This window comes from Schistocerca nitens, chromosome 1, assembly GCF_023898315.1.
Source record: "Schistocerca nitens isolate TAMUIC-IGC-003100 chromosome 1, iqSchNite1.1, whole genome shotgun sequence".
NCBI classification, from domain to species: Eukaryota; Metazoa; Arthropoda; class Insecta; order Orthoptera; family Acrididae; genus Schistocerca; species Schistocerca nitens.
Window position 1 is genome coordinate 1,063,396,306 of NC_064614.1, and position 24,747 is coordinate 1,063,421,052.

Consider the following 24,747-nt stretch of genomic DNA (forward strand, 5'->3'; position numbering starts at 1 on the left):
TCTAGGGTCCCCTGATAATACCAAAAACCAAGTTAAACCTGCTGCAACACTTGTGACATAATTGTGATTTTTGCACCTGTGGAGAAGTTGGCATTTATCAGATCCTATGTTGCTCACCTGTCATTGCAGACAAGATTGGTAGCACACGTTCATTCTGGTACTGTCCTATGGCGTAAGAGGCTGGAGTAAAGTAGCTAAGGGCAGAAAGATATTTATCCTACTGAAACATGCAATAAGAACTTCACACAAAATTGATAATCAAACATTTTGTAGAAGCATCCAACATGCATTCAACATCTTGTAGAGCCTCTGGATAGTTGCAATACACAAACTTGATAAATATTTAACAACAAAAGTGAATACACTAAGAACTCTGAAACACAGTCACAATACTAGGAGTAAAAATAATACTATGTAGGGTTCAGAATAAATTTTGATACTTGGCTCCAAAGGTTTAGAACTGATTGCCAGTAGATATCAAGCATGGAATTGAAAACTCCTGGGTATTAAAAAAGAATTAAGAGACTATCTCGATTTCCATTCTTCCTGCATTTTATCAGAATTGTGGAGATGAATATTTAAATTTCATGTAACTCTAATATTAGTATGAATCAGATCTTAATTTTGCCATTACATAAACAGCTGACACTTGTGCTTGCAAAATTACGTAACTGCTTCTTCAATGAATGAAATAAAAACAGCACCTGAATGATACAGGTGAAGCAGCAAGGCTTTTTCTGCTAATTTGCATAAAATAATTGCAACAATTATTGGCATCAGTTGAGTAGGACTTGCCATAATTGTTATTAGTATACTCCACAGAAGTAGTGAGGTGCAGCTACTTCTGCACATTAATATGTAACATGACTCGTCTTGTACCCCCGAATACTCTATTTCAAGATTAAATTTACAGACTACAATGTGTGAACAATGGAAAACTGAAAGGGTTCTAGGTGACAGTATGAACTGAAGATGTTGCTTGTGAGTCACTGAAACTGGTTGTCTTTTTGACTGCTTTGAACATCAATTTATTGTCTCACATAATAACAAACTAAACTCTGTCTTTAAAGTTACCACATAGTAAGCACACAAGATACACAGTTACATTTGCTGATACAAATTTAATTTTTCTTCTGTGGTTGCATCCACCATCTCAGTAGTACAGAGGAGTTTGAATCAGCCACATTCCATCATGAGAGAGTGTGTGCACGACCATTGTCAACACCACGTAGTCTGCCCTTGACAATCTGATGACTGTCTCCTTAAAATAATAATAATAATAATAATAACAATAATCATGTCCACTTTGTCAATGTTTCTGATGAGTGCTACACTGTGGGCTTATTCACTGCTTTCCCTTTCAGCCTTATTGACTATAGTATGGGATGTCGCTTGACTGCAATGCCATGAAGCCACTATCACTGTATTTGACAATGTTTGAGTATTTTTCACTCTTTTGTCTTTTTAAAACCAATTGTGATAATTCTAATTGCTCTCCACCAGAAATAAAGAATTAAAACCCTCTATATGTTGTCTTCAAATCACACAGTAAAAAGACATTATACAAGCCATATTCTTATTCTATGTATTATAGCAGTCAATTTGGTTACATAAATATGAATTGTAAGGAGACTGACATTGTTTACATCAGCAACACCATTATTACATTCTTTACATGGTACAACTACTTCTCTGACAGATGCTTTGAGAGGAGGAAAAAATATCTTGACTTGATCTAGTGGTTCTAATAATCAGGAATCACTCAAAAATACAGTGCAAATATGACTTACTACTTATACAATGACCTGTGAACAAATTTGACACTCATTTTGTGCCTAAATTTGATTGCTTAATATTGTGTGTGAAACACATTAATTGTGCATTTAGCCCAATATAGGGGTGTGGGGTGTTTGGGTTTAAATCAAGAAACAGTGTGAATGGAGAATGAACAGAATGATTAAGAATATAGAAAGAACTGCATGTCATATGCAGGAAAGAACTCGATGTGAGGGTATAATATAGAAAGCATGGATGGCAGGAAGAATGGGAAGAAAGAGAGATTAGAGATTAAAATCCAGCTGATGAGGCCATTAAAGACTGGCACACACTCAGATTGGAGCAATCCTTGCAGTTACTCAAGGTATTTGTGTTACGTGTGGAGTACTTACATCAGGGTGGTCCAAATGCGATTTTAACTCCGCTACTACCAAATGTGTGTCCAGTGCTGTAACTACTGGGGCACTTTTCTCGTCATGAATGACTGGTGAAGAAAAGGTGAATAGTAAAGAGTACACATATAAAGCCAGGGTGGAAAGTTACACTGGTAAGTCAGATGGAACTTAGGGCAGGGCAAGCACCAGTGATGTTTAGATTAAATTAAGGAATTATATGAGGAGAAGAGGTGCACACAATTATTATTATAATATGTTGTAAAAAGGAATGGAATACATAACTATAACAATTTGTCATCTTCTACCTTCCAAATAATAATTTTTTTTAATAAAAATAACATTACAGACTAACTGAAAGCATTCCAACTCAGGAATCCTCTTTCTTGAAAACTGGAATTTTGAATAGATAATAAGTTTATACATATAAGATATCTGAGCAAATGGCTGGCATGTAGCAACACCGACAAGAGGGGGAAACACTATCTTAACTAAATGAATGACAAATTCATCTATAAAGAGTAATCTTACAATTTTTGGTCACTGGAACATCCAAGCAAATAACTACAAACTAATTTAAACAACACACAGTGATATGAACTTAAGTAAGTGCGTATCAGGAAAAATAAGCAATATGCAAGGCAAGAGTCACATGAAACTTGGTACAGACATACTCCTCACAACAAGTTTAAACCTGCTGTTGACAAGGTACTGTACTTGAAAACTTTAACTAATATATCCATCAGCTGTTCCTTGGTAAATTACTTTTTCCCTTTAAATAAGTTTGATGTTTTCAATTTATCTCACATACTTGTCTCATTGTTAATTTTAATCTCATTTTACCCAATGGCGCTTCCTTAAAAATGATACCCTTGGTGACACTTTTGGATAACTGTTGTGTGATGCAATTCTTTCTTCACTTTTCTTTGGCAGACACTCAATCTCTAATAATAATCAGTACATATCAGCAGACTGATTGAACACACATTTACAACCTGTGACAAATTAAATAACTGTACACTTATCTTCCTGTTATCATTTCCATGGTACACAGTTGTAAATTTAAAGGTAGATAGATAGATAGATAGATAGATAGATAGATAGATAGATAGATAGATAGAGAGAGAGAGAGAGATAGAGAGAGAGAGAGAGAGAGAGAGAGAGAGATGTGGGAAGGGGTGATGGAAAGAAGGAAAAGGGGGAGGACAAAATAATCCTGATTCTGGCTATAATACCACAGGAGTTCTTTCCTCCGACTAAACAGTTGAACCATATAAAACTTTGCTACAGAAGAGTATTTCTTTTTATGTAATAAAAAAATCTTAATATTAGATGACTGGACTCTGGAGCTATCCAATCTCTGCCTTGGCAGCTTAAGCAATAGTCATCACACTACATTAACAAACAATCAAAGGAAATAATATATATACAGTAAAATTAAAATCATAATCTCACACATTTTTAATTCATCATTTCAACTTTCTCACACTTTTACAGTTGTTAGCTCTTTACCAAGTTTTTCATTTCATCTAGCTTTCTGCCATGGCTTGCACCTGTCATATGACTTAATATAAGTGCTTTTTCACAGAAACAGTTGCACACACTACAAAAGAAACCATTGTTTCTCAGGCTAAACTGAGTAGCAGGAACAATGTTCTTTAGACTGCCTGGTATATCCAATAGTTGTTTATTGGATGACTTATTTTTCAGTTCAATATTTCGTAATATATTTACCCGATCAAGATGACTTAAGCTAGAAATGTGTACCCTTATATTTAATATGTATCTTCCTACTTGTTCCCAACAAAGGGTGCAGATTATTTGCCTTGAATGAAACCTGATGAATTGTTTGTTAATGTGGAATGGTGCATAAAAATATGTCCATATATCATTTAACATAACTGAACGTTTCACTGACATTACCTGATGTCGATCCTCTACAATAGCAACACTGTCAGCAAGTGAGCAAGAAACAGCTGAACACAAAGAAACAGGTGTAGTACTTTCACAGCTGTTGCTTGAAATTTCAAACTCTTTGGGACAACTGTTCTTTTCAGCAGTTTCTTGTTTTATTTTATGCTTCTTTCCTTTCATATGATCCTCCTCTGCCTGGTAGTTAACTAGTTCACCTCCACAACTGTTATTTGGAACTTCAGGCCCTTTGGTACAATCATTCTTCATGGCAGTTATTCGTGCTGTATTATGCTGATTTCCTCTCACATGACTAATCACTGACCTGCCACAAAAAAGATTACAATCACACACTGTACATCTATATGTCCCATCCTCGATATTTGTGATACCATATATTGCATCTTCTGCTCTACACTGTTCCTCTGATTTCTGCACTGGTACATCATCTTTTTCATATTTTATAGGAGAATTAGGAGCTCTTCTCCCTCCCTCAATACGGCTATTTGCTCTCTGTTCTATAAACACAGCAGATTGCTTATCACAAGTACTGGAAGTAACAGGAGGCTCTTTACTGTCGAATGGTCTTTTTGCTTCATCAGAAAAACAAATGGTACGGCCAACTTCTCCTTGCAGCCCTCTGTAAATGTCATAATCTGTACTAAGAACACTGCCACTGTCTTCACATTTCTCTTGGTTGCTAGTCTCATTTCCTGCATTTCGAAATGGAATACACTCTTCATTATTTACTCTGTGAGTAAACGTGTCAAAACGTTTATCAAATGCATTATCCTGCACATATCTATCTGTAACAGATGCATTTACCTCGTCACCAATAAAACGAACGGTCATTCCATTATTTGTAGTGTTATACAATTTCTGATCCACAGGAATCTGATGACTAGTTATGAGGGATTCATGTACACCTTCAACTTCATTTGATTCTTGTACTGCTGATTTTATGTTTTTCTTCACATGCATGTCCAACTTCTGTGCCTGTGTATTACTTGTTTCTTCATTATCCATTAATGCCAAATTATCTGACTTTATATTGATTCCAGTCTGTGAAGTTAAAGGGATGGAATACTTTTTATGATCAGAAAATGGCTCTTCCATTTTTATACTTTTGGCCTCCTGTCTGCCTAAATCGAGTGCATCAGACATTCTTCTCTTCTCATCTCCTTCAACTTTATTTAAATCTTGTAGTTTCATCTTTATGCTTTTCTTTGCAAGCATGTACAACAAATTATCTTCCTCTGTATCAATTGTTACTGTTCTATCAATTAATATCAAATTATCCAATTTTCTCTCTCTCCTGGCAGTCATTCGTGCTCTTTTATACTGCTTTCCTCTCACATGACCAAACACTGCCATGTCACCAAAAAGTGAAGATCTATACATCCCATTCCTGATCTTTAAGATACCATATAGTGAATCTTCTGCTCTACACCATTTCTCTGATCTCTGAGCAGGGACATCACCGTTTATATATGTTCTAGGACAATGAGGAGCTTCTCTCCATCCTCCGTAAAAGCTATTTTCTCTCCCTCCTAGTAACACAGCAGATTGATTATCACAAGTACTGAAAGTAACAGGAGGTTCTTTACTGTCAAATGATCTTTTTGCATGGGCAGAAAGAGAAGTGGTACAGCCAACTTCTTCTCGCAGTCCTCTGTAAATGTCATGATCTTTACTAAGAATGTTGTCAGTGTTTTCACGTTTCTCCTGACTGCTAGTCTCATTTCCTACATTTAGTAATGGAACACACATTTCATTATTTTCACTGTGAGTAAGAGTGTCAAAAGGTGTATTACACACATTACCCACTACATGTCTATCTACAACAGATGCACGTACCCCATCACCAGCAAAATGAACTGTTGCTCCATTATTTGTAGTGTCATACAAGTTGTGAGCCACAGGAATCTGACAACTAGTTATGGGGAATTCATGTATATCTTCAACTTCATTTGATTCTTGTATTTCTGTTTTTATGTTTTTCTTTCCATGCATGTCTGACTTTTGTGCCTGTATATTACTGGTTTGTTCATTATCCCTTAATACTGAATTCTCTGACTTTATATTGGTTCCAGTCCGTGAAATTAATGGAATGAAATATTTGGTATTATCGGAAAATGGCACTTCCACTTTCATACTTTTGGTCTCATGTCTGCCTACATCAAGCACATCGCTTGTTATTCTCTTCCTGCCTCCTTTGACTTTATTTGAATCTTGTGCTTCTGTTTTTATATTTTTCTTCCCTTGCATATCCAACTTCAGTGCCTGTGTATTACTTGTTTCTTCATTATCCCTTAACAGTGAATTCTCTGATTTTACATTGGTTCCAGTCTGTGAAGTTAATGGAATGGAACACTTGGCATTATCAGAAAATGGCACATCCACTTTTATACTTTTGGTCTCATGTCTGCCTAAATCTAGCACATCATATATTATTCTCCTTCTACCTTCTTCAACTTTATTTGACTCCTGTGCTTCAGTTTTTATATTTTTCTTCTCTTGCATGTCCGCCTTCCGTGCCTGTGTGTTACTTGTTTCTTCATTATCCCTTAATACCAAATTTTCTGGTTTTATATTGGTTCCAGTCTGTGAAGTTAATGGAATGGAACACTTCGAATTATCGGAAAATGGCAATTCCATTTTTATACTTTTGGTCTCATGTCTGTCTAAATCAACCACATCAGACATTATTCTCTTCATACCTCCTTCAAATTTATTTGAATCTTGTGTTTCTGTTTTTACATTTTTCTTCTCTTGCATGTCCAATTTCTGTGGCTGTGTATTAATTGCTTTTTCAGTACCAATTAATAATAAATTATCTGATTGTATATTGATTCCAGTTTGTGAAGTTAAAGGAATGGAACGCTTTCTATTATCGGAATATGGACTTTTTTTACTTTCAGTCTGTTGTCCGTCTAACTTCAGCATATGGGACTTTCTTCTCCTCCTCCCTCCTTCAAACAGAACAGTCTCCCCTTTTTGTTCATATGGTGACACAGTTACATATTCAGTTATAAGTCCTGAAAGTTCTTCATTTAACTTGTTCAACAGTATATTAACAAATACTAATCTGTGATGTATTTTAGCATTTATTTCCTTTTTATTAAGGAACGGCAGTAATGTATCATAGTTCTTTATGCAGGATTTGAAAGTATCATTTATCAGGTTGGCTAATTTGTCGACAAATGTATTTAAATCTTCTCTTGTTTCTTGGTAATTCATTGTGTCAAATCAAGCAAATTACTGGCATTGAAGACTGCAGAGATGAATCCTGAAAAAGTAGAGAGATTTTTCAGACATATTCCACTGTGCTTTATCTGATACTAGTTCACTCACAGAACTATGATAATTAACAGTTATACAGTGCATTATAGGTATTTAAATTATGTATACAGAATGTTTAAAGTTAAACAGTTATGAATAGCTCAAAAGGCATAAATCTTTTTTCAGTAATCGTTTCAGAACCAGTCTGGTAATAATGAATGGACACATTTGAAGCTATAGTCCAGTTAAAATTACTTGATAGTTGAGGTCTTTCACTTGCTGCTACAGTATTGCCACATCGGCCGCCAGCTACTGCTCTGTTTCAGGAAACACAGAAACATGACAAGTCACTTGACAAATGATGTTAATGTGTAACGTGGAGCATTGTTGGAAGATGCTGCCACAAGGTATGTCACAAATGTGAGATGCTCTGTTGAAAGCTTATTTTAAGTGACCAATGACTAAACTGTGGCAGGAGATGTGTTTTGTAGCCCTGATTTTAAACTTGAGTCCTACACACAACCTTGTTATGTGCAATGTATCTGCAAAAGCGGTGGTCAACACTCTGCAGCAGAACAAAAATCATGATCACTTTGTTCATGGCTGTTAAAGTTAACCTCTACGATCACTCAAGACAGAAAAAGTTCAGTTTCAGAATTAAAAGCAAACTAGTTTCTTGCTATCATAGGTTACCTGAAGCTATCCTCTCACTGGCTACACAAACTGCCACATTACCAACCAATGAGCAGTCCTTGTTGGCACTTGGTTGCAAATTATACCAAAATAGGCAGATTCCAGACAAAAAAAGAATAATATGCAGAAAAATAAGAGCAAATAAAAAATCAATGTGATGATGAAAATGATGTAACAAATAATTAGAAATATAAAAATTACATTTAAATCAATTAATTGAATGAAAATGATAATCAAATTCTTTTGATTAGATTTAGAAATAAATATATTTCACAACATTTGACAAGATTCGAACCTACAACCTTCAGCATGGCAGTTTAATACTCTAACCACTGCACAAAAGTACAACAATAAGTCACATTGTTATATTTTTGACTGTGATCATCCAGTCGGAATGATGAATTGCAGCCTTAAAAAACCCGGTTCCACACAATGTTGTGCAAAGTTTATCTGATGTAAGCCAATTTTTGTGATTATGATAATTGCATGCATGATGCTCAATCGCTTATTGTGCGGAAGTATCCAGAAGTGTTTTTAATTTTGTGCTGTGTACGACATGTGTGTATTTTATTAGCATCATTGTATGTGTGTTTGTGGGGGGGGGGGGGGGGGATCATCATGTATGATAATATACGAAATAAAAGTGCCAGACTCGTGATTCAGGATCCAAACACACAAAGAAAGAATGCCAAACAAGAAATTGGAAGTGAACCAACCACCTGTTGAGGCAATTTGGCAATGGCAAATGGTTCGGGCATGACGTTGAGCACTCTGATTGGAGGAAACCAGCTCCAATGTGTGAAGTGTCAACTATCAAGTAATTTTAATCAGACTATAGCCACAATGACCCAAATTACTATCAGTGCAACTCAGAGAGAAAAATTAAGAGATAAAATGTTGGATCAACTACATTCCATTCCATGTAGTTCAATATGACAATTAAGTAATTTGCACACAAAAATTCTGAATCATCTTTAGTGTCAGATCATTGATTCTCTCTCTCTCTCTCTCTCTCTCTCTCTCTCTCTCTCTCTCTCTGTCTGTCTGTCTCTCACACACACACACACAACAAAACTGCAACACCAGGAAGAACAGCAAATAACAAACAAACTTTTACTTATTGTGCGTGTACTGCATACTAGGAAGAATACATGATTACATTTGAAGGTGATTTGAGGGAATACAGGATTCTAAATATGATTGCTCTAATGTAGCTGGGAATCACGTGAACTCAGCTTTCATGACAGATATGGGTACATAATTAAAAGCTCCTTCAACTTTTATGCCAGAGTTCGTCAGTCATAATGGCTGGCGAGATGTGGCACAGCAGCTGGTTAGCTGACGGGATACCAATTCGATTCTACACAGAGTACGCGAAAGAACTTGCCCCCCTTCTAACAGCTGTGTACCGCAAGTCTCTAGGTTACAAATGATTGGAAAAGAGCACAGGTAGTCCCAATCTTCAAGAAGGGTCGTCGAGCAGATGCGCAAAACTACAGACCTATATCTCTGACGTCGATCTGTTGTAGAATTTTAGAACATGTTTTTTGCTTGAGTATCATGTCGTTTTTGGAAACCCAGAATCTACTCTGTAGGAATCAACATGGATTCCGGAAACAGCGATCGTGTGAGACCCAACTCGCTTTATTTGTTCATGAGACCCAGAAAATATTAGATACAGGCTCCCAGGTAGATGCTATTTTTCTTGACTTCCGGAAGGCGTTCGATACAGTTCCGCACTGTCGCCTGATAAACAAAGTAAGAGCCTACGGAATATCAGACCAGCTGTGTGGCTGGATTGAAGAGTTTTTAGCAAACAGAACACAGCATGTTGTTATCAATGGAGAGACGTCTACAGACGTTAAAGTAACCTCTGGCATGCCACAGGGGAGTGTTATGGGACCATTGCTTTTCACAATATATATAAATGACCTAGTAGATAGTGTCGGAAGTTCCATGCGGCTTTTTGCGGATGATGCTGTAGTATACAGAGAAGTTGCAGCATTAGAAAATTGTAGCGAAATGCAGGAAGATCTGCAGCGGATAGGCACTTGGTGCAGGGAGTGGCAACTGTCCCTTAACATAGACAAATGTAATGTATTGCGAATACATAGAAAGAAGGATCCTTTATTGTATGATTATATTATAGTGGAACAAACACTGGAAGCAGTTACTTCTGTAAAATATCTGGGAGTATGCGTGCGGAACGATTTGAAGTGGAATGATCATATAAAATTAAATGTTGGTAAGGCGGGTACCAGGTTGAGATTCATTGGGAGAGTGCTTAGAAAATGTAGTCCATCAACAAAGGAAATGGCTTACAAAACACTCGTTCGACCCATACTTGAGTATTGCTCATCAGTGTGGGATCCGTACCAGATCGGGTTGACGGAGGAGATAGAGAAGATCAAAAGAAGAGCGGCGCGTTTCGTCACAGGGTTATTTGGTAACCGTGATAGTGTTACGGAGATGTTTAATAAACTCAAGTGGCAGACTCTGCAAGAGAGGCGCTCTGCATCGCGGTGTAGCTTGCTCGCCAGGTTTCGAGAGGGTGCGTTTCTGGATGAGGTATCGAATATATTGCTTCCCCCTACTTATACCTCCCGAGGAGATCACGAATGTAAAATTAGAGAGATTAGAGCGCACACGGAGGCTTTCAGACAGTCGTTCTTCCCGCGAACCATACGCGACTGGAACAGGAGAGGGAGGTAATGACAGTGGCACGTAAAGTGCCCTCCGCCACACACTGTTGGGTGGCTTGCGGAGTATAAATGTAGATGTAGATGTAGATGTAGTAACCTATGACCAGAGGTTTTCGACGGGTCAGCAAACCTGAAGATGTGCTGGCCAGGGCAACATCTAACACTATCTGTATTGATATGGTTATAATAGAGGGAAACATTCCACGTAGGAAAAATATTCTAAAAACAATGATGATGTGACTTACCAAATGAAAGTGCTGGCAGGTCGACAGACACACAGACAAACACAAACATACACACAAAACTCAAGCTTTCGCAACAAACTGTTGCCTCATCAGGAAAGAGGGAAGGAGAGGGAAAGACGAAAGGATGTGGGTTTTAAGGGAGAGGGTAAGGAGTCATTCCAATCCCGGGAGCGGAAAAGACTTACCTTAGGGGGAAAAAAGGATGGGTATACACTCGCACACACACACATATCCATCCACACATTTACAGACACAAGCAGACATATTTAAAAGTCTTTAAATATGTCTGCTTGTGTCTGTAAATGTGTGGATGGATATGTGTGTGTGTGCGAGTGTATACCCGTCCTTTTTTCCCCCTAAGGTAAGTCTTTCCGCACCCGGGATTGGAATGACTCCTTACCCTCTCCCTTAAAACCCACATCCTTTCGTCTTTCCCTCTCCTTCCCTCTTTCCTGATGAGGCAACAGTTTGTTGCGAAAGCTTGAATTTTGTGTGTATGTTTGTGTTTGTTTGTGTGTCTGTCGACCTGCCAGCACTTTCATTTGGTAAGTCACATCATCTTTGTTTTTAGAATACTATCTGTATTGATGTATTCAGGCCCACACATGCAACATGAGTTTTTGCGTTACTCTGTTGAAAGATGTAATGGAGGTCTCGAAGATAAGATGTCTCCGCTGGACTTAACACACTAGAAATGTAACGACAGCTGTCCAAATTACCAGCTATGCTAACCAGTGGTGTACATTTTATATATCCAATGGAAAGGCCCCCTATGACTAAGATGAATGCAACCTGCCAATGGTTCTCCTCTTCAAGTCTTCAGACATGGATATATTCAGTGTGATACTGTACACAGAACCAGGGCACATATGCACAACAACAATCACCGTAATCACCGACCGTGGAGCTCTAAGACATCTTCACACCATATACATGGACATTGCCTTGCTGCAAACAAGCCAATTTCTTAACTTAGAGCATGTGTCTTGAGTATACAATCCTGCCTGTGCAAAAGAACAATATGTCTGTCCTCTAGGAGGCTGGTTGCGTGAGACCACTGACACCCTGTATAGCGTTGAGTGTGACCTTCTCAGACACATTGGCTCCACATTTGTGAGACAGTTATTGAATCATGATCAGCAATAAAGCAAAACAATAAACTGCAGTTTGGTAGTGATAATTCTGACACTGTCAAATTTCAATACATGCTGTTATAAAGTAATTGAATAGCAAAAAATCTACTCAGTAAGTGGCAGCAGAGCAAACACTTAAAAGAAGTTATAATTAGGCAAGCTTTCAGACCCAGGCAGAAGTGTTGAAGAGGAAGGAATAGTGTTGAAGGAAAAGGACTGGAGAGGTTTAGAGAAAAGGGTAGATTTGGGAAAAGTCATCCAGAACCGTGGGCCAGAAGAGACTTACCGGACAGGATGACAAGGAAAGGCTGATTCTTGGGGATTGCAGTTTTGAAAACCTGAAAGCTTAAAGGTGGAACATGGGGTGATATGCAAGTCAGAGATTACCACTAAAACATCAAGTACAAGTTAATAACAGCAAAAAGCTGAGTGCACTGTATGTAACAGAGGTGTGAGGGGTCCAGTGAAAAATAGACAGCTAAGAAAATGAAAATGTGGAAAACTAAAACGGAGTGAAGAAAGGAGTAGTTACTGTGAAGAAATGCTGAGACGGAAGAAATTAATTTATAATAAGGCCAGGTTGGTGGCGAGAATCCAGACACCAACCATTTCCTAGATCATTCGAAATCCATGTTCATCCCACCCCCACCACACACCGTGCTTGTCACCATTGATGCCACCTTCATCTAGCCCCCACATACATGTCTGTCTGCTGCTGAACATTTCCTTAGTCAGTGCCCACCTGATTCCAAACCTAAGACATCCTTCCTACTCACCTTAACCAACTTTTACTTACCAACAACTACTTCACCTATGAGGGGCAGACATACAAACAGATCAGGGGTACTGCCATGGGAACCAGGATGGCACCTTCCTATGCCTACCTTTTCATGGGTCGCTTGGAGGGGGCTTCCCTGGGATCCATAAGTCTTCAGCCGCTGGTTTGGTTTAGATACATTGATGATATCTTTACTACAGGAGCTCATAATGAGGCTGACCTGTTGAAATTCCTGGAATCTCTAAATATCTTTTCTCAATTAAATTTCACATGGTCTTATTCCAAATCCTGTCCACTTTCCTAGACGCTGATCTCATCCTCACCTAAGTCCAGCTACACACTTCTGTCTACATTAAACCTACTGACAAACAAGAGTACTTACATTTTGACAGTTGCCATCCTTTCTATGTCAAACATTCCCTTCTACATCTACATCTACATCCATACTCCGCAAGCCACCTGATGGTGTGTGGCGGAAGGTACTTTGAGTACCTCTATCGGTTCTCATTTCTATTCCAGTCTCGTATTGTTCGTGGAAAGAAAGATTGTCAGTATGCCTCTGTGTGGGCTCTAATCTCTCTGATTTTATCCTCATGGTCTCTTCGCGAGATATACGTAGGAGGGAGCAATATACTGCTTGACTCTTCGGTGAAGATATGTTCTCGAAACTTCAACAAAAGCCCGTACCAAGATACTGAGCGTCTCTCCTGCAGAGTCTTCCACTGGAGTTTATCTATCATCTCCGTAATGCTTTCGCAATTACTAAATGATCCTCTAACTAAGCGCGCTGCTCTCCATTGCGTCTTCTCTCTCTCTTCTATCAACCCTATCTGGTACGGATCCCACACTGGTGTGCAATATTCAAGCAGTGGATGAACAAGTGTACTGTAACCTACTCCCTTTGTTTTCGGATTGAATCTCTTTAGGATTCTTCCAATGAATCTCAGTCTGGTATCTGCTTTACCGACGATCAACTGTATATGATCATTCCATTTTAAATCACTCCTAATGCCTACTCCCAGATAATTTATGGAATTAATTGCTTCCAATTGCTGACCTGCTATTTTGTAGCTAAATAATAAAGGATCTTTCTTTCTATGTATTCGCAGCACATTACACTTGTCTACATTGAGATTCAATTGCCATTCCTTGCACCATGCGTGAATTCGTTGCAGATCCTCCTGCATTTCAGTACAATTTTCCATTGTTACAACCTCTCGATATACTACAGCATCATCCGCAAAAAGCCTCAGTGAACTTCCGATGTTATCCACAAGGTCATTTACGTATATTGTGAATAGCAACGGTCCTACGACACTCCCCTGCGGCACACCTGAAATCACTCTTACTTCGGAAGACTTCTCTCCATTGAGAATGACATGCTGCATTCTGTTATCTAGGAACTCTTCAACCCAATCACACAATTGGTCTGATAGTCCATATGCTCTTTGTTCATTGAACGACTGTGGGGAACTGTATCAAACACCTTGCAGAAGTCAAGAAACACGGCATCCACCTGGGAACCCGTGTCTATGGCCCTCTGCATCTCGTGGACGAATAGCGCGAGCTGGGTTTCACATGATCATCTTTTTCGAAACCCATGCTGATTCCTACAGAGTAGATTTCTAGTCTCCAGAAAAGTCAGTATACTTGAACATAATACGTGTTCCAAAATTCTACAATTGATCAATGTTAGAGGTATAGGTCTATAGTTTTGCACATCTGTTCGGCGTCCCTTCTTGAAAATGGGGATGACCTGTGCCCTTTTCCAATCCTTTGGAACGCTACACTCTTCTACAGACCTACGGTACACCGCTGCAAGAAGGGGGGCAAGTTCCTTCGCGTACTCTGTGTAAAATCGAACTGGTATCCCATCAGGTCCAGCGGCCTTTCCTCTTTTGAGTGATTTTAACTGTTTTTCTATCCCTCTGTCATCTATTTCGATATCTACCATTTTGTCATCTGTGCGACAATCTAGAGAAGGAACTACAGTGCAGTCTTCCTCCGTGAAACAGCTATGGAAAAATACATTTAGTATTTCGGCCTTTAGTCTGTCATTCTCTGTTTCAGTACCATTTTGGTCACAGAGTGTCTGGACATTTTGTTTTGATCCACCTACCACTTTGACATAATACCAAAATTTCTTAGGATTTTCTGCCAAGTCAGTACATAGCAACTTTACTTTGGCTTTCATTGAACGCCTCTCGCATAGCCCTCCTTACACTACATTTCGCTTCGCATAATTTTTGTTTGTCTGCAAGGCTTTGGCTATGCTTATGTTTGCTGTGAAGTTCCCTTTGCTTCCACAGCAGTTTTCTAACTCGGTTGTTGTACCACGGTGGCTCTTTTCCATCTCTTAGGATCTTGCTTGGCACATACTTATATAATGCATATTGTACGATGGTTTTGAACTTTGTCCATTGATCCTCAACACTATTTGTACTTGAGACAAAAATTTGTGTTGAGCCGTCAAGTACTCTGAAATCTGCTTTTTGTCACTTCTGCTGAACAGAAAAAACTTCCCACCTTTTTTAATATTTCTATTTACGGTTGAAATCAACAATGTATTAACCGCTTTATAATCGCTGATTCCCTGTTCTGCGTTAACTGTTTCAAATAGTTCGGGTCTGTTTGTCACCGGAAGGTCTAATATGTTATCGCCACGAGTCGGTTCTCTGTTTAACTGCTCAAGATAGTTTTCAGATAATGCACTTAAAAAAAATTCACTGGATTCTTTGTCCCTGCCACCCATTATAAGTGTTTGAGTCATCCAGTCTATACAGGGCAAATTAAAATCTCCACCCAGAACTATAACATGGTCGTGAAATGTTACTCGAAATATTTTACAAATTTTCCTTCAGGTGCTCTACCACAACAGCTGCTGAGCCAGGGGGCCTATAGAGACATCCAATTACCATGTTTGAGCCTGCTTTAACCGTGACCTTCACCCAAATTATTTCACATTTCGGATCTCCGTCAATTTCCTTTGACACTATTGCACTTTTTATCGCTATAAACACGCCTCCCCCTTCACTGTCCAGCCTGTCTCTGTGGTATACATTCCTATCTGAGTTTAGAATTTCATTACTGTTTACATCTGGTTTCAGCCAACTTTCTGTCTCTAGTACTATGTGGGCATCGTGAACGTTTATTAATGAGAGCAGTTCTGGGACCTTTCTACAGATGCTCCTCCAGTTTACTATTACCACATTAATATTGTTATTCCCTGTTGCGTTTTGCCTACTACTACCTTGTCACGTCTCAGGAGGCATCTTGTCGGGCCTAGGGAGGGAATTCTCTAATTTAAAAAACCCACATGTGCACTCCACATGTACTCTGCTACCCTTGTAGCCGCTTCCTGTGTGTAGTGCATGCTTGACCTATTCAGGGGGACCCTACATTTCTCCACCCGATAGCGGAGGTCGAGAAATTTGCACCCCAGATCCCCGCAGAATCGTCTGAGCCTCTGGTTTAAGCCTTCCACTCGGCTCCAAACCAGAGGACCGCGATTGGTTCTGGGAACGATAATACAGATAGTTAGCTCAGATTCCACCCCACAAGCAAGGCTTTCCGCCTTCACCAACTCTGCCAACCACCTGTATGAACTGAGAATGACCTCTGAACCCAGATGGCAGGAGTCATTGGTGCCGACATGCGCAACAATTTGTAGTTGGGTGCACCAAGTGCTCTCTATCGCTGCCGGCAGGGCCTTCTTCACATCTCGGATGAGACAGAGTGAACACTGGCATTCTTCCCCGACCTCTCCGCTATTTCCCTAAGGGGCTCCATCACCTGCCTAACGTTGGAGCTCCCAATCACTAATAAACCCCTCCCCTCCATGTGCCTGGTCAGACCTTGCTGAAGGAGTGGCCACACGTCCACTCACAGGCAGAGCGGGCGATGCCACATAGCCAGACTCCACATTGACCCTCCGCCTCGTGTGCCGCGAATGCCGCTGAACCCGCCACTCCCCTTGGGGAGAAGGTGACCCAACCACGCCCAGTACCCACGAAGATGTCTCGACAACAGGGACCGTGGGTGAAGTATGTAACACCTGCGGTGTACCATGCAACGCACCAGACTCCCCACTGCCGCTACACTCTGAGGCAGGAGCCTGAAGATTGGCTGACCGCAGCCATCAACACATTCAGCTGTTCGCACCTATCCATCCTAAGAAATCAACAATTTACTGTAGAGTGTTAATCAATGTTTAACTAGACTGCTAATTCACTAAAGGTGGCTGATAGCTGACTAAACTGTGGTTACTAGACACTTCTTGTTGAAAACAATGAAAATAAGCACTACCTATCTGTGGACTGTATTCAAAACAAACACTAGCACTACTGGCACTACAGCTGACTAAAGGGACTCTCTCTGACTGTAGTCAAAACAAACACGAAATCTATGGAACACTATTAATAGTACTAGAAAATTAAAGCTTCCGAAAAGCAAAAACATGCAAAAAGAAGACAAGTAAGAAAAATACAGTTAATACTTGACGTAGCTCGCTGCACAGCAGATGTGAAGCAGATGGCAGCATACAGCCCTGACAATCGAGGCAAATTTATTTGTCTGGATGGAGATTCTTTACAGCAATACATTAGCATTCTCACCTTAATCTTCACTATACATAATTACCCCACCAGCCAAGTTTAAAAGCAGATTTCCCAAGCCATCACATCCAATCATGGTACTACTGATCCCTCCAAAAAACAACTTCAGAGCACACCACTGGTCACTCAGTATTATCTGGAATTGATTAATTAGCTACTTCAACAAGGCCATGACTTCCTAAAAATCATGCCCTGAAGTGAGAGACATTCTGTCTGAGATTTTCCCCACCATACCTAGAATAGCTTTTTGTCGCCCTCCCAATAGCTGCAGTATTCTTGTCAGACTCTATGCTCCTTCTGCACCCATCTCCCTACCCTATGGCTTCTACTCCTGGACTGTCCCTGCTGCAAGACTTGCCCTATGCACCCTCCTACTACCACCTACACCAGCTGTGACATATAATATTATATATATTTTCAGTGCCTACAGTGTCACGTGTTTCAGTGTCACACAAATCTTTATTTTTAAAGGGGATCGCTTAAAACTATTTCCATGGGTTTGCCCCTCAAATTTCTCCCTCATATCACAAAATTGTCGTCTGGTGTAGCACAAACTAAAATAATAAATTCCTTTTAAAGCACAGTTTCGTATATAATTTATTTTCAAAACCTTACATCTGTGTCACAGAACAAATCCTACATCGAGAATACTTTACACAAGTTTAAGAGCAGAAATGCTTCTGACAATTATTACAGCATTTAAAGAGCATCAAAATATGAACAGGCTGAAATGAACAAACAGTACATGAGATTATGTTAATCAATTCAACTGTAAAAAGCTAAGGAGCATATTATTAGCAAAATGAGAAATATGCAAAAGTGAAATGCCGAAATGAGCACTTCTCAATTTGGAGTAAATCAAAACAATCAGAATGGCTGAAAGAGAGCACAATAACATGAGCCATAAACGAATAAGAGCTAAGCAAATAAGAGAATAGGCAAAAATGAGATGCCAACCAAATGAGGGCTGGCCGAACTCCGTCAGCACTTACATATAGTTGCGCTCATGGCGGCACCTCACGGCCTGTACACAAGTAGTTCTAATTCTGTAGTATAGTAAGGTCGTTCACATTAGGTTAAAGTCCTACTTGCGAATGCAATTGTGCAAAAGGTGGGTTGTCAATCAATATTTTGAACTTGGAACAGACATGATCCTAATCCCACATTGGATGCGTCTGCATACAAACAAAATTCAATACTCATATCAGGATGATAAGAGTAATTTTGCATTTAATAAATCCTCTTTGATTTTTTCAAAATCCGACTGGCATTCCGGAGACCAATTCCATTGCGTATTCTTTTTGAGAAGACGTAACAATGGTTCCGCATTTAGTATTTCATTTGGAACATATCGGCGATAGAATAAGGCCAGTCCCAGAAAAGCTTTTAATTGCCGTTTTGTTCTGGACACTGGAAATGTTTCACTATCTGGGAGGATACCATACGAATCAATCATATGGCCCAAAAATTTAATTTTCTCTAGTGCAAGCTTCGATTTACACAGATTAGCTGTAATACCAGCACAAAAACTTATTAAATAGATTCTCCAGTATTTCCATATGTTCCTCCCAACTATTTTTGCCTATTAAAATGTCGTTTACAAACAGTGATATCTTACTCACAAGTTCAGGACCCAACACTTCAGCAAGTTCCGTAATAAAGACACCTGAGTTTATATTTAAAATGAATGGTAAAACTTTGAATTGATAACTTCTTCCGGCATGAATGTAGGCTGTATATTTCCTAGATTGTGTCACAATAGGAATTTGCCAGTAGGAAGCTCTCAGATCGAGGCTAGAAAAATATTTTACGCTATGATATCTCTGTATCAGTACGTCTGTACTCTCGGGCCTTGTTCACACTGGTATTATAATTTTATTGATTTCTCTTGCGTTGTGAACTAGTTGTACTTGTCCATTTGGTTTGTCTACATCAAGTAGGGAGCTCGAATAGGGACTGTCAGATGGTTCTATGATGTTCCATGCAATCATCTTTTGAATTTCATTACTTACTGCATTTCTTTTGTCCATGGTACCTGGTACGAACAATGACAGAAGGTTATATGTGGCATGTTCATCCTATATTCATATCCCCTAATCGCACCAGGTTTTTCTTCGAATACTCGTTCATATTTCACGAGAACCTTAAACAATTCAGAATGCTGCTCTGAGGACAGCTGAGCAGATTGGATTGGATTGGATTGGATTGTTTGGGGGAGGAGACCAGACAGCAAGGCCATTGGTCTCATCGGATTAGGGAGGGACAGGGAAGGAAGTCGGCTGTGCCCTTTCAAAGGAACCATTCCGGCATTTGCCTGGAGCAATTTAGGGAAATCATGGAAAACCTAAATCAGGATGGCTGAACGCTGGATTGAACTGTCGTCCTCCCGAATTCGAGTCCAGTGTAGCTGAGCAGATTCAGAGACTATTTTTAGCATTTGTTCATGTCGGTCAGATTTTATTTCTTGAACCTGATTCCCTGAGCCTGTAGTTTTATTTTTTGAAATGAACTTCATTTGTATACCCGGGCAAAACCTTCCATGTGTGTTGGTTATCGTCAGTAATTTTAGAGAGACGATTTTCTGTTTGACCTTCAACTCACATATCCCATTAGAAAAGTCGATCTTTGCGTCCTTTTCTTGCAAAAAGTAAAACCGTAAAATACAGTCCACTATCAGCACATCAATTATGAGGAACGTGCATTCAATCGCTACATTTCCAAATTCTATCTCTAATTGGGATTGTATTTTCACCCTTCTACTTCTCCCTCCAATCGCTCCCAAAACCTTACAATTGCTAACCGGCAATATTGGCACCCGTTTTGCTTTAGTGATATGTCTAAATAAGTCCATAGAAATCACATTAATATCAGACCCAGTATCAAATATTGCGTTCATTGAAATACCTTAGATTAATATTTTAACGGCAGGTTTTATTACTGCTGGATGATTGGTGCTGTATTTAGTGTCATCGTTATACAATTCATTTCTCATGTCAGTGCCACCATTCTACCTTAACATTTTTAATCTTAAGTCAGAATTGTCCCTATCTCACCCACCCGCCTGCACTTCGGGACTTAATGCGGTGGTAATTTGTTTTCCGCTGGCTGAGAAATCGGCCGCATTTACTTCATCGATTACTATTGGTGGTGGATGCTGTCGCCAGTTTTGATTTATCGAGTTTTGTGTCTGGGTATTCTGTCTCCTTTGATTTCTGTTTTGTGTCATTTCGTTATTATTGTAGTATCCTGGAGTGAACCTACGTACCTGCCTCCTATCTGCAGTACCTTGTTCCCACAGGCCTCTTCCACCATAGCCGTACGCATTGTTATTGTCTTGGCTTTGGTACGCCGAGCTGGGTTCTCTGCCAGCCGGCTTGTGACGCTGAATATTTCCATTCCTCCACAACTGACTGTGATTCAGAGATCTTGCCCACACATCCTCCTGCATCAAATCAATTGCATCTAGGATGGGCATAAACTCATCTATGTTTGCGTCTGGGGCGTGAATTAATTTTTTGCGTATATAATAGGCATCTTACTCTTAAGAATGCACAACAAATCTTTATGCGAAATTGGCTCGTCCCAGTATTTCGTTTTATTCAGATACTTCTCCAAATACTTTCAGAGCGTTCCTTTGCTATAACTAAACTGTTTGGGGTTCAATACAGCCTCACGAAGTCGTTGCTGTACCCATAAAGACCAATATTTTGCGAGAAACCTTTTTTCAAACTCGTCATATATGGAACATTTTTCAATGACTTCAGTAGCCCACAAGGCCGCATCATTTAACATCAATCCACTTATGTAACGCATCTTTTGTAATTCCGTCCATTTTGTGGGTAACACGCCACGAAAAGAACGAATAAATACGAATGGACGCATCCCACTCATGTCAGGTGAGAATGACTGACCACTCCTGTGTTTGATAATGTTTTCCTCCATAATGACATTTACATAACGTGTCATAGCTCCGGTAATCAATATGATACCTGATCCCGAGTTACCTCAGAATTTACTTCGGTGGCTTGCCCCCGCTTTTGTGTACTAGCATCTATAACATTCTCTCCATGTTTCGGCGTGGAAACATCACTCTTGACTTCCTCTTTAATATCGGTAAGATCATTACTAAATTTGTTTAATTGCTCATTTACTCCCCTTCAGCACTGAGATAATTCCTGAGTAATTTGCATTTTTACTTCAGAAATCTGAGCAGCTGGATCTATCAATTGTCTTTCTTGTTCTTTTGAAATGGAATTTACAGCTTCCTTTACCCGAGAATCTATTTCTACAGATATTTCCGTATGCTTTAATGATAATATGTCGAGTGTCATAGACAACTTACCATATTTATTCGAATCTAAGCCGCACTTTTTTTCCGGTTTTTGAAATCCAAAAAACCGCCTGCGGCTTAGAATCGAGTGCAAAGTAAGCGGAAGTTCTGAAAAATGTTGGTAGGTGCCACCACAACTAACTTCTGTCGTCGAATATATGTAGCGCTACGCAGGCATGCTTCGCAGGCACAAAGACAAATACTAGCACCAAAACCTCTGCGTCAGTAAATAAATAAGAAAAAAAGGGTGGAATTCGAGCTTTTTTTTCTCCGCCCCGAGTTTCGACCACTGCATTTTCATACATTATCCAACGAAGTAAATACAAATTCCGTGTTGTTCCTCTTCGAACGTAGCAGCATTTCAATGTACTACGAAAATCCGACTGGCAAGACTGTTTGGGATATTTGTCAATATGGCCAGCTCTGCTTTCTGAATTTTTTCCTAATTGTGAGAAGAAATGGTTGCTAATAGGAACTTTTATGAATTGTGAATCACATGAAGTATTCTCTTCACCATAAGAATAATACGAATATAAACATTTTGCCATGTATTCTTTCGTGTTTGCTGCTATCTCATTTAAATCCTGTCCGCCTAATAAACTACGAAACTAGAGTGAGACAACAGCAGACTCGGAAGAATATACATACCATGTCATGTTTATATTCGTATTATTCTTATGCCTAATAGTGATACAGTCCGAAATGAAGCACGGCAATTGATTAGATTTTTAAATCTAAGATGACTCTAATTTCTGTGCATAATGTAATGTACTAAAGAGGCGCCTGCAAAGATTTTCAAACGGAAAAAAATTTCGCTAAATTCTCGTTCAGAACATCTTCTATCATACGCAGTCTATTATTTGGTTCTTGTTGATCATTATCAAAGAAAGCAGCAGTGTAAGTAGCAACGAATAGCAGTCTCTTGCCATTGTTTCGCTAATGAGACGATTCCTCTCTTTGTTTTTTTTAATTGTAAGCGGCAGTAGCGTGCACAAAAGCAAGCCATGCCGCGAGCGGCGACAGGCCGTAAACCCTCACTTTCAGCATGCGACAAACAATGCATGACACAGTACAGTAATACATTTTCAGCTCTGAGTGACGGAAACACCTATAACAAAGAGAACTGCACTTGTCAGATCAAAGAAAAATAAGCAATCAATTCAAACCAGATGAAGCACGTGAAAAAGAAGGGTACCCGTATAAATACGGACTGAGCGCCTGACGCATAACAACGGCTACCTGGTAAAGCTTAACTGCTAAGCTTACGACTCGAACCAAACTTCTACAGCTGTATCGTCATTCATTTAACCTAAATTGTGTCTCATATTACAATGGACCAACTTTGTTTCGATTTGGAAGTGCGGCCTAAAACTTTTCTCTCCCCTTGAATTTCGAGTCTCAGATTTCAGGTGCGGCTTAGATTCGGGAAAATTTTTTTTCCTCGATTTCGAGTCTCATTTTTCAGGTGCGGCTTAGATTCGAGTGCGGCTTAAATTCGAGTAAATACGGTATTTACTATGACCTCGAGAGCGCCTTGATTTCCTTTTAACTGTTTTACATCCGAATTTAAGTCTCTGACCGCGACCTCATGTTCGCGTCTGAGATTTATTATTTCTTGAGCCATTTGTGTTTGATTTTGAGAAATTTGCCCTATCTTACGAGACATTTCGCCTACTTGTGCCGACACTGATTCCTGACTTTTATGTATGTCATCTACTCATGTATGTATGTCATCTTCTCGTATTCACACGGCTTCCTGTTTTTTATTCATCTCACCTACTTGAAAAAATATAGCGGAGATGGTACTCATCATGATTCGTAATTGCTTTTGTATACTGGAAAGATTTTCAGCAACTTCTAATTCCTCAGTCTCACTAGTCCCCAATTGTACTTCACCTACTTCCTTTAAATCCATGATTACACACGTCAATTTCAAATCTTAGGCTAGTCGTCAAAGGAAATACGGATAAATATTCCGGGACGCATGTCCCTCACGCTTACACGGCGGCCTCTTTTGATTACACTTGGCCGTGTTTCCACTTATCTACAGCACTACCCGCTATGCTACGTACCATAGGAAAGGAAAATTGTTCACTAAGTATCGGTTGGAAACTATTCATTACACTTGGGTGTTCTACAGGTAGATAAACCACTAGGACAAAATAAAGTATGTTGCTCACCAAATACCTCGTTTAACCAGCTGAACCGTCGATTTTGAAGAATCCATTTATATTTACAATTGCTCATACACTCGTTTACATGCAAAACAAAACAGACATAGATTAGCAGAATGCCAGTTTTTACCAGAAAAATAGAGATATACATATAACTCCTATTTTGATGAATATATTGTGAACTTACTATAGAAATAGGCTTAAGCGAAATCCCTCTGGTGCCTCCAGTGTGACGTATAATTATATAAAAATTTTTGGTGCCTACAGTGTCACGTCTTTCAGTGTCACACAAATTTTTATTTTTAAAGGGGATCACTTAAGACTATTTCCATGGTTTCGCCCCTCAAATTTCTCCCTCATATCACAAAATTGTCATCTGATGTAGTACAAACTGAAAAAATAAATTCCTTTTAAAGCACAGTTTCGTATATAATTTTTATTCAAAACCTTACACCTGTGTCACAGAACAAATCCTACGTCGAGAATACATTACACAAGTTTAAGGGAAGAAATGCTTCCAATAATTATTACAGCATTTAAAGAACATCAAAATATGAACAGGCTGAAATGAACAAACAGTACATGAGACTATGTTAATCAATTCAACTGTAAAAAGCTAAGGAGCATATTATTAGCAAAATGAGAAATATGCAAAAGTGAAATGCCAAAATGAGCACTTCTCAATTGGGGGTAAATCAAAACAATCAGAATGGCTGAA

At 39.2% G+C, this 24,747-nt stretch overlaps 1 protein-coding gene across 6 annotated transcripts in view; it reads right to left on the reverse strand.

The window, feature by feature from the left end:
- Positions 1 to 1,016: 1,016 nt before the first annotated feature.
- The window catches only part of LOC126198024 (uncharacterized), a 133,120-nt gene continuing 109,389 nt past the window's right edge, over positions 1,017 to 24,747 (reverse strand). For all 6 annotated transcript variants that reach the window (XM_049934686.1, XM_049934689.1, XM_049934690.1 and 3 more), the window contains one exon: positions 1,017 to 7,368. In XM_049934686.1, coding sequence (XP_049790643.1) covers positions 3,669 to 7,319 — 3,651 coding nt within the window. In that variant the 5' untranslated portion in view covers positions 7,320 to 7,368 and the 3' untranslated portion in view covers positions 1,017 to 3,668. The remainder of the gene's footprint in view (positions 7,369 to 24,747) is intronic.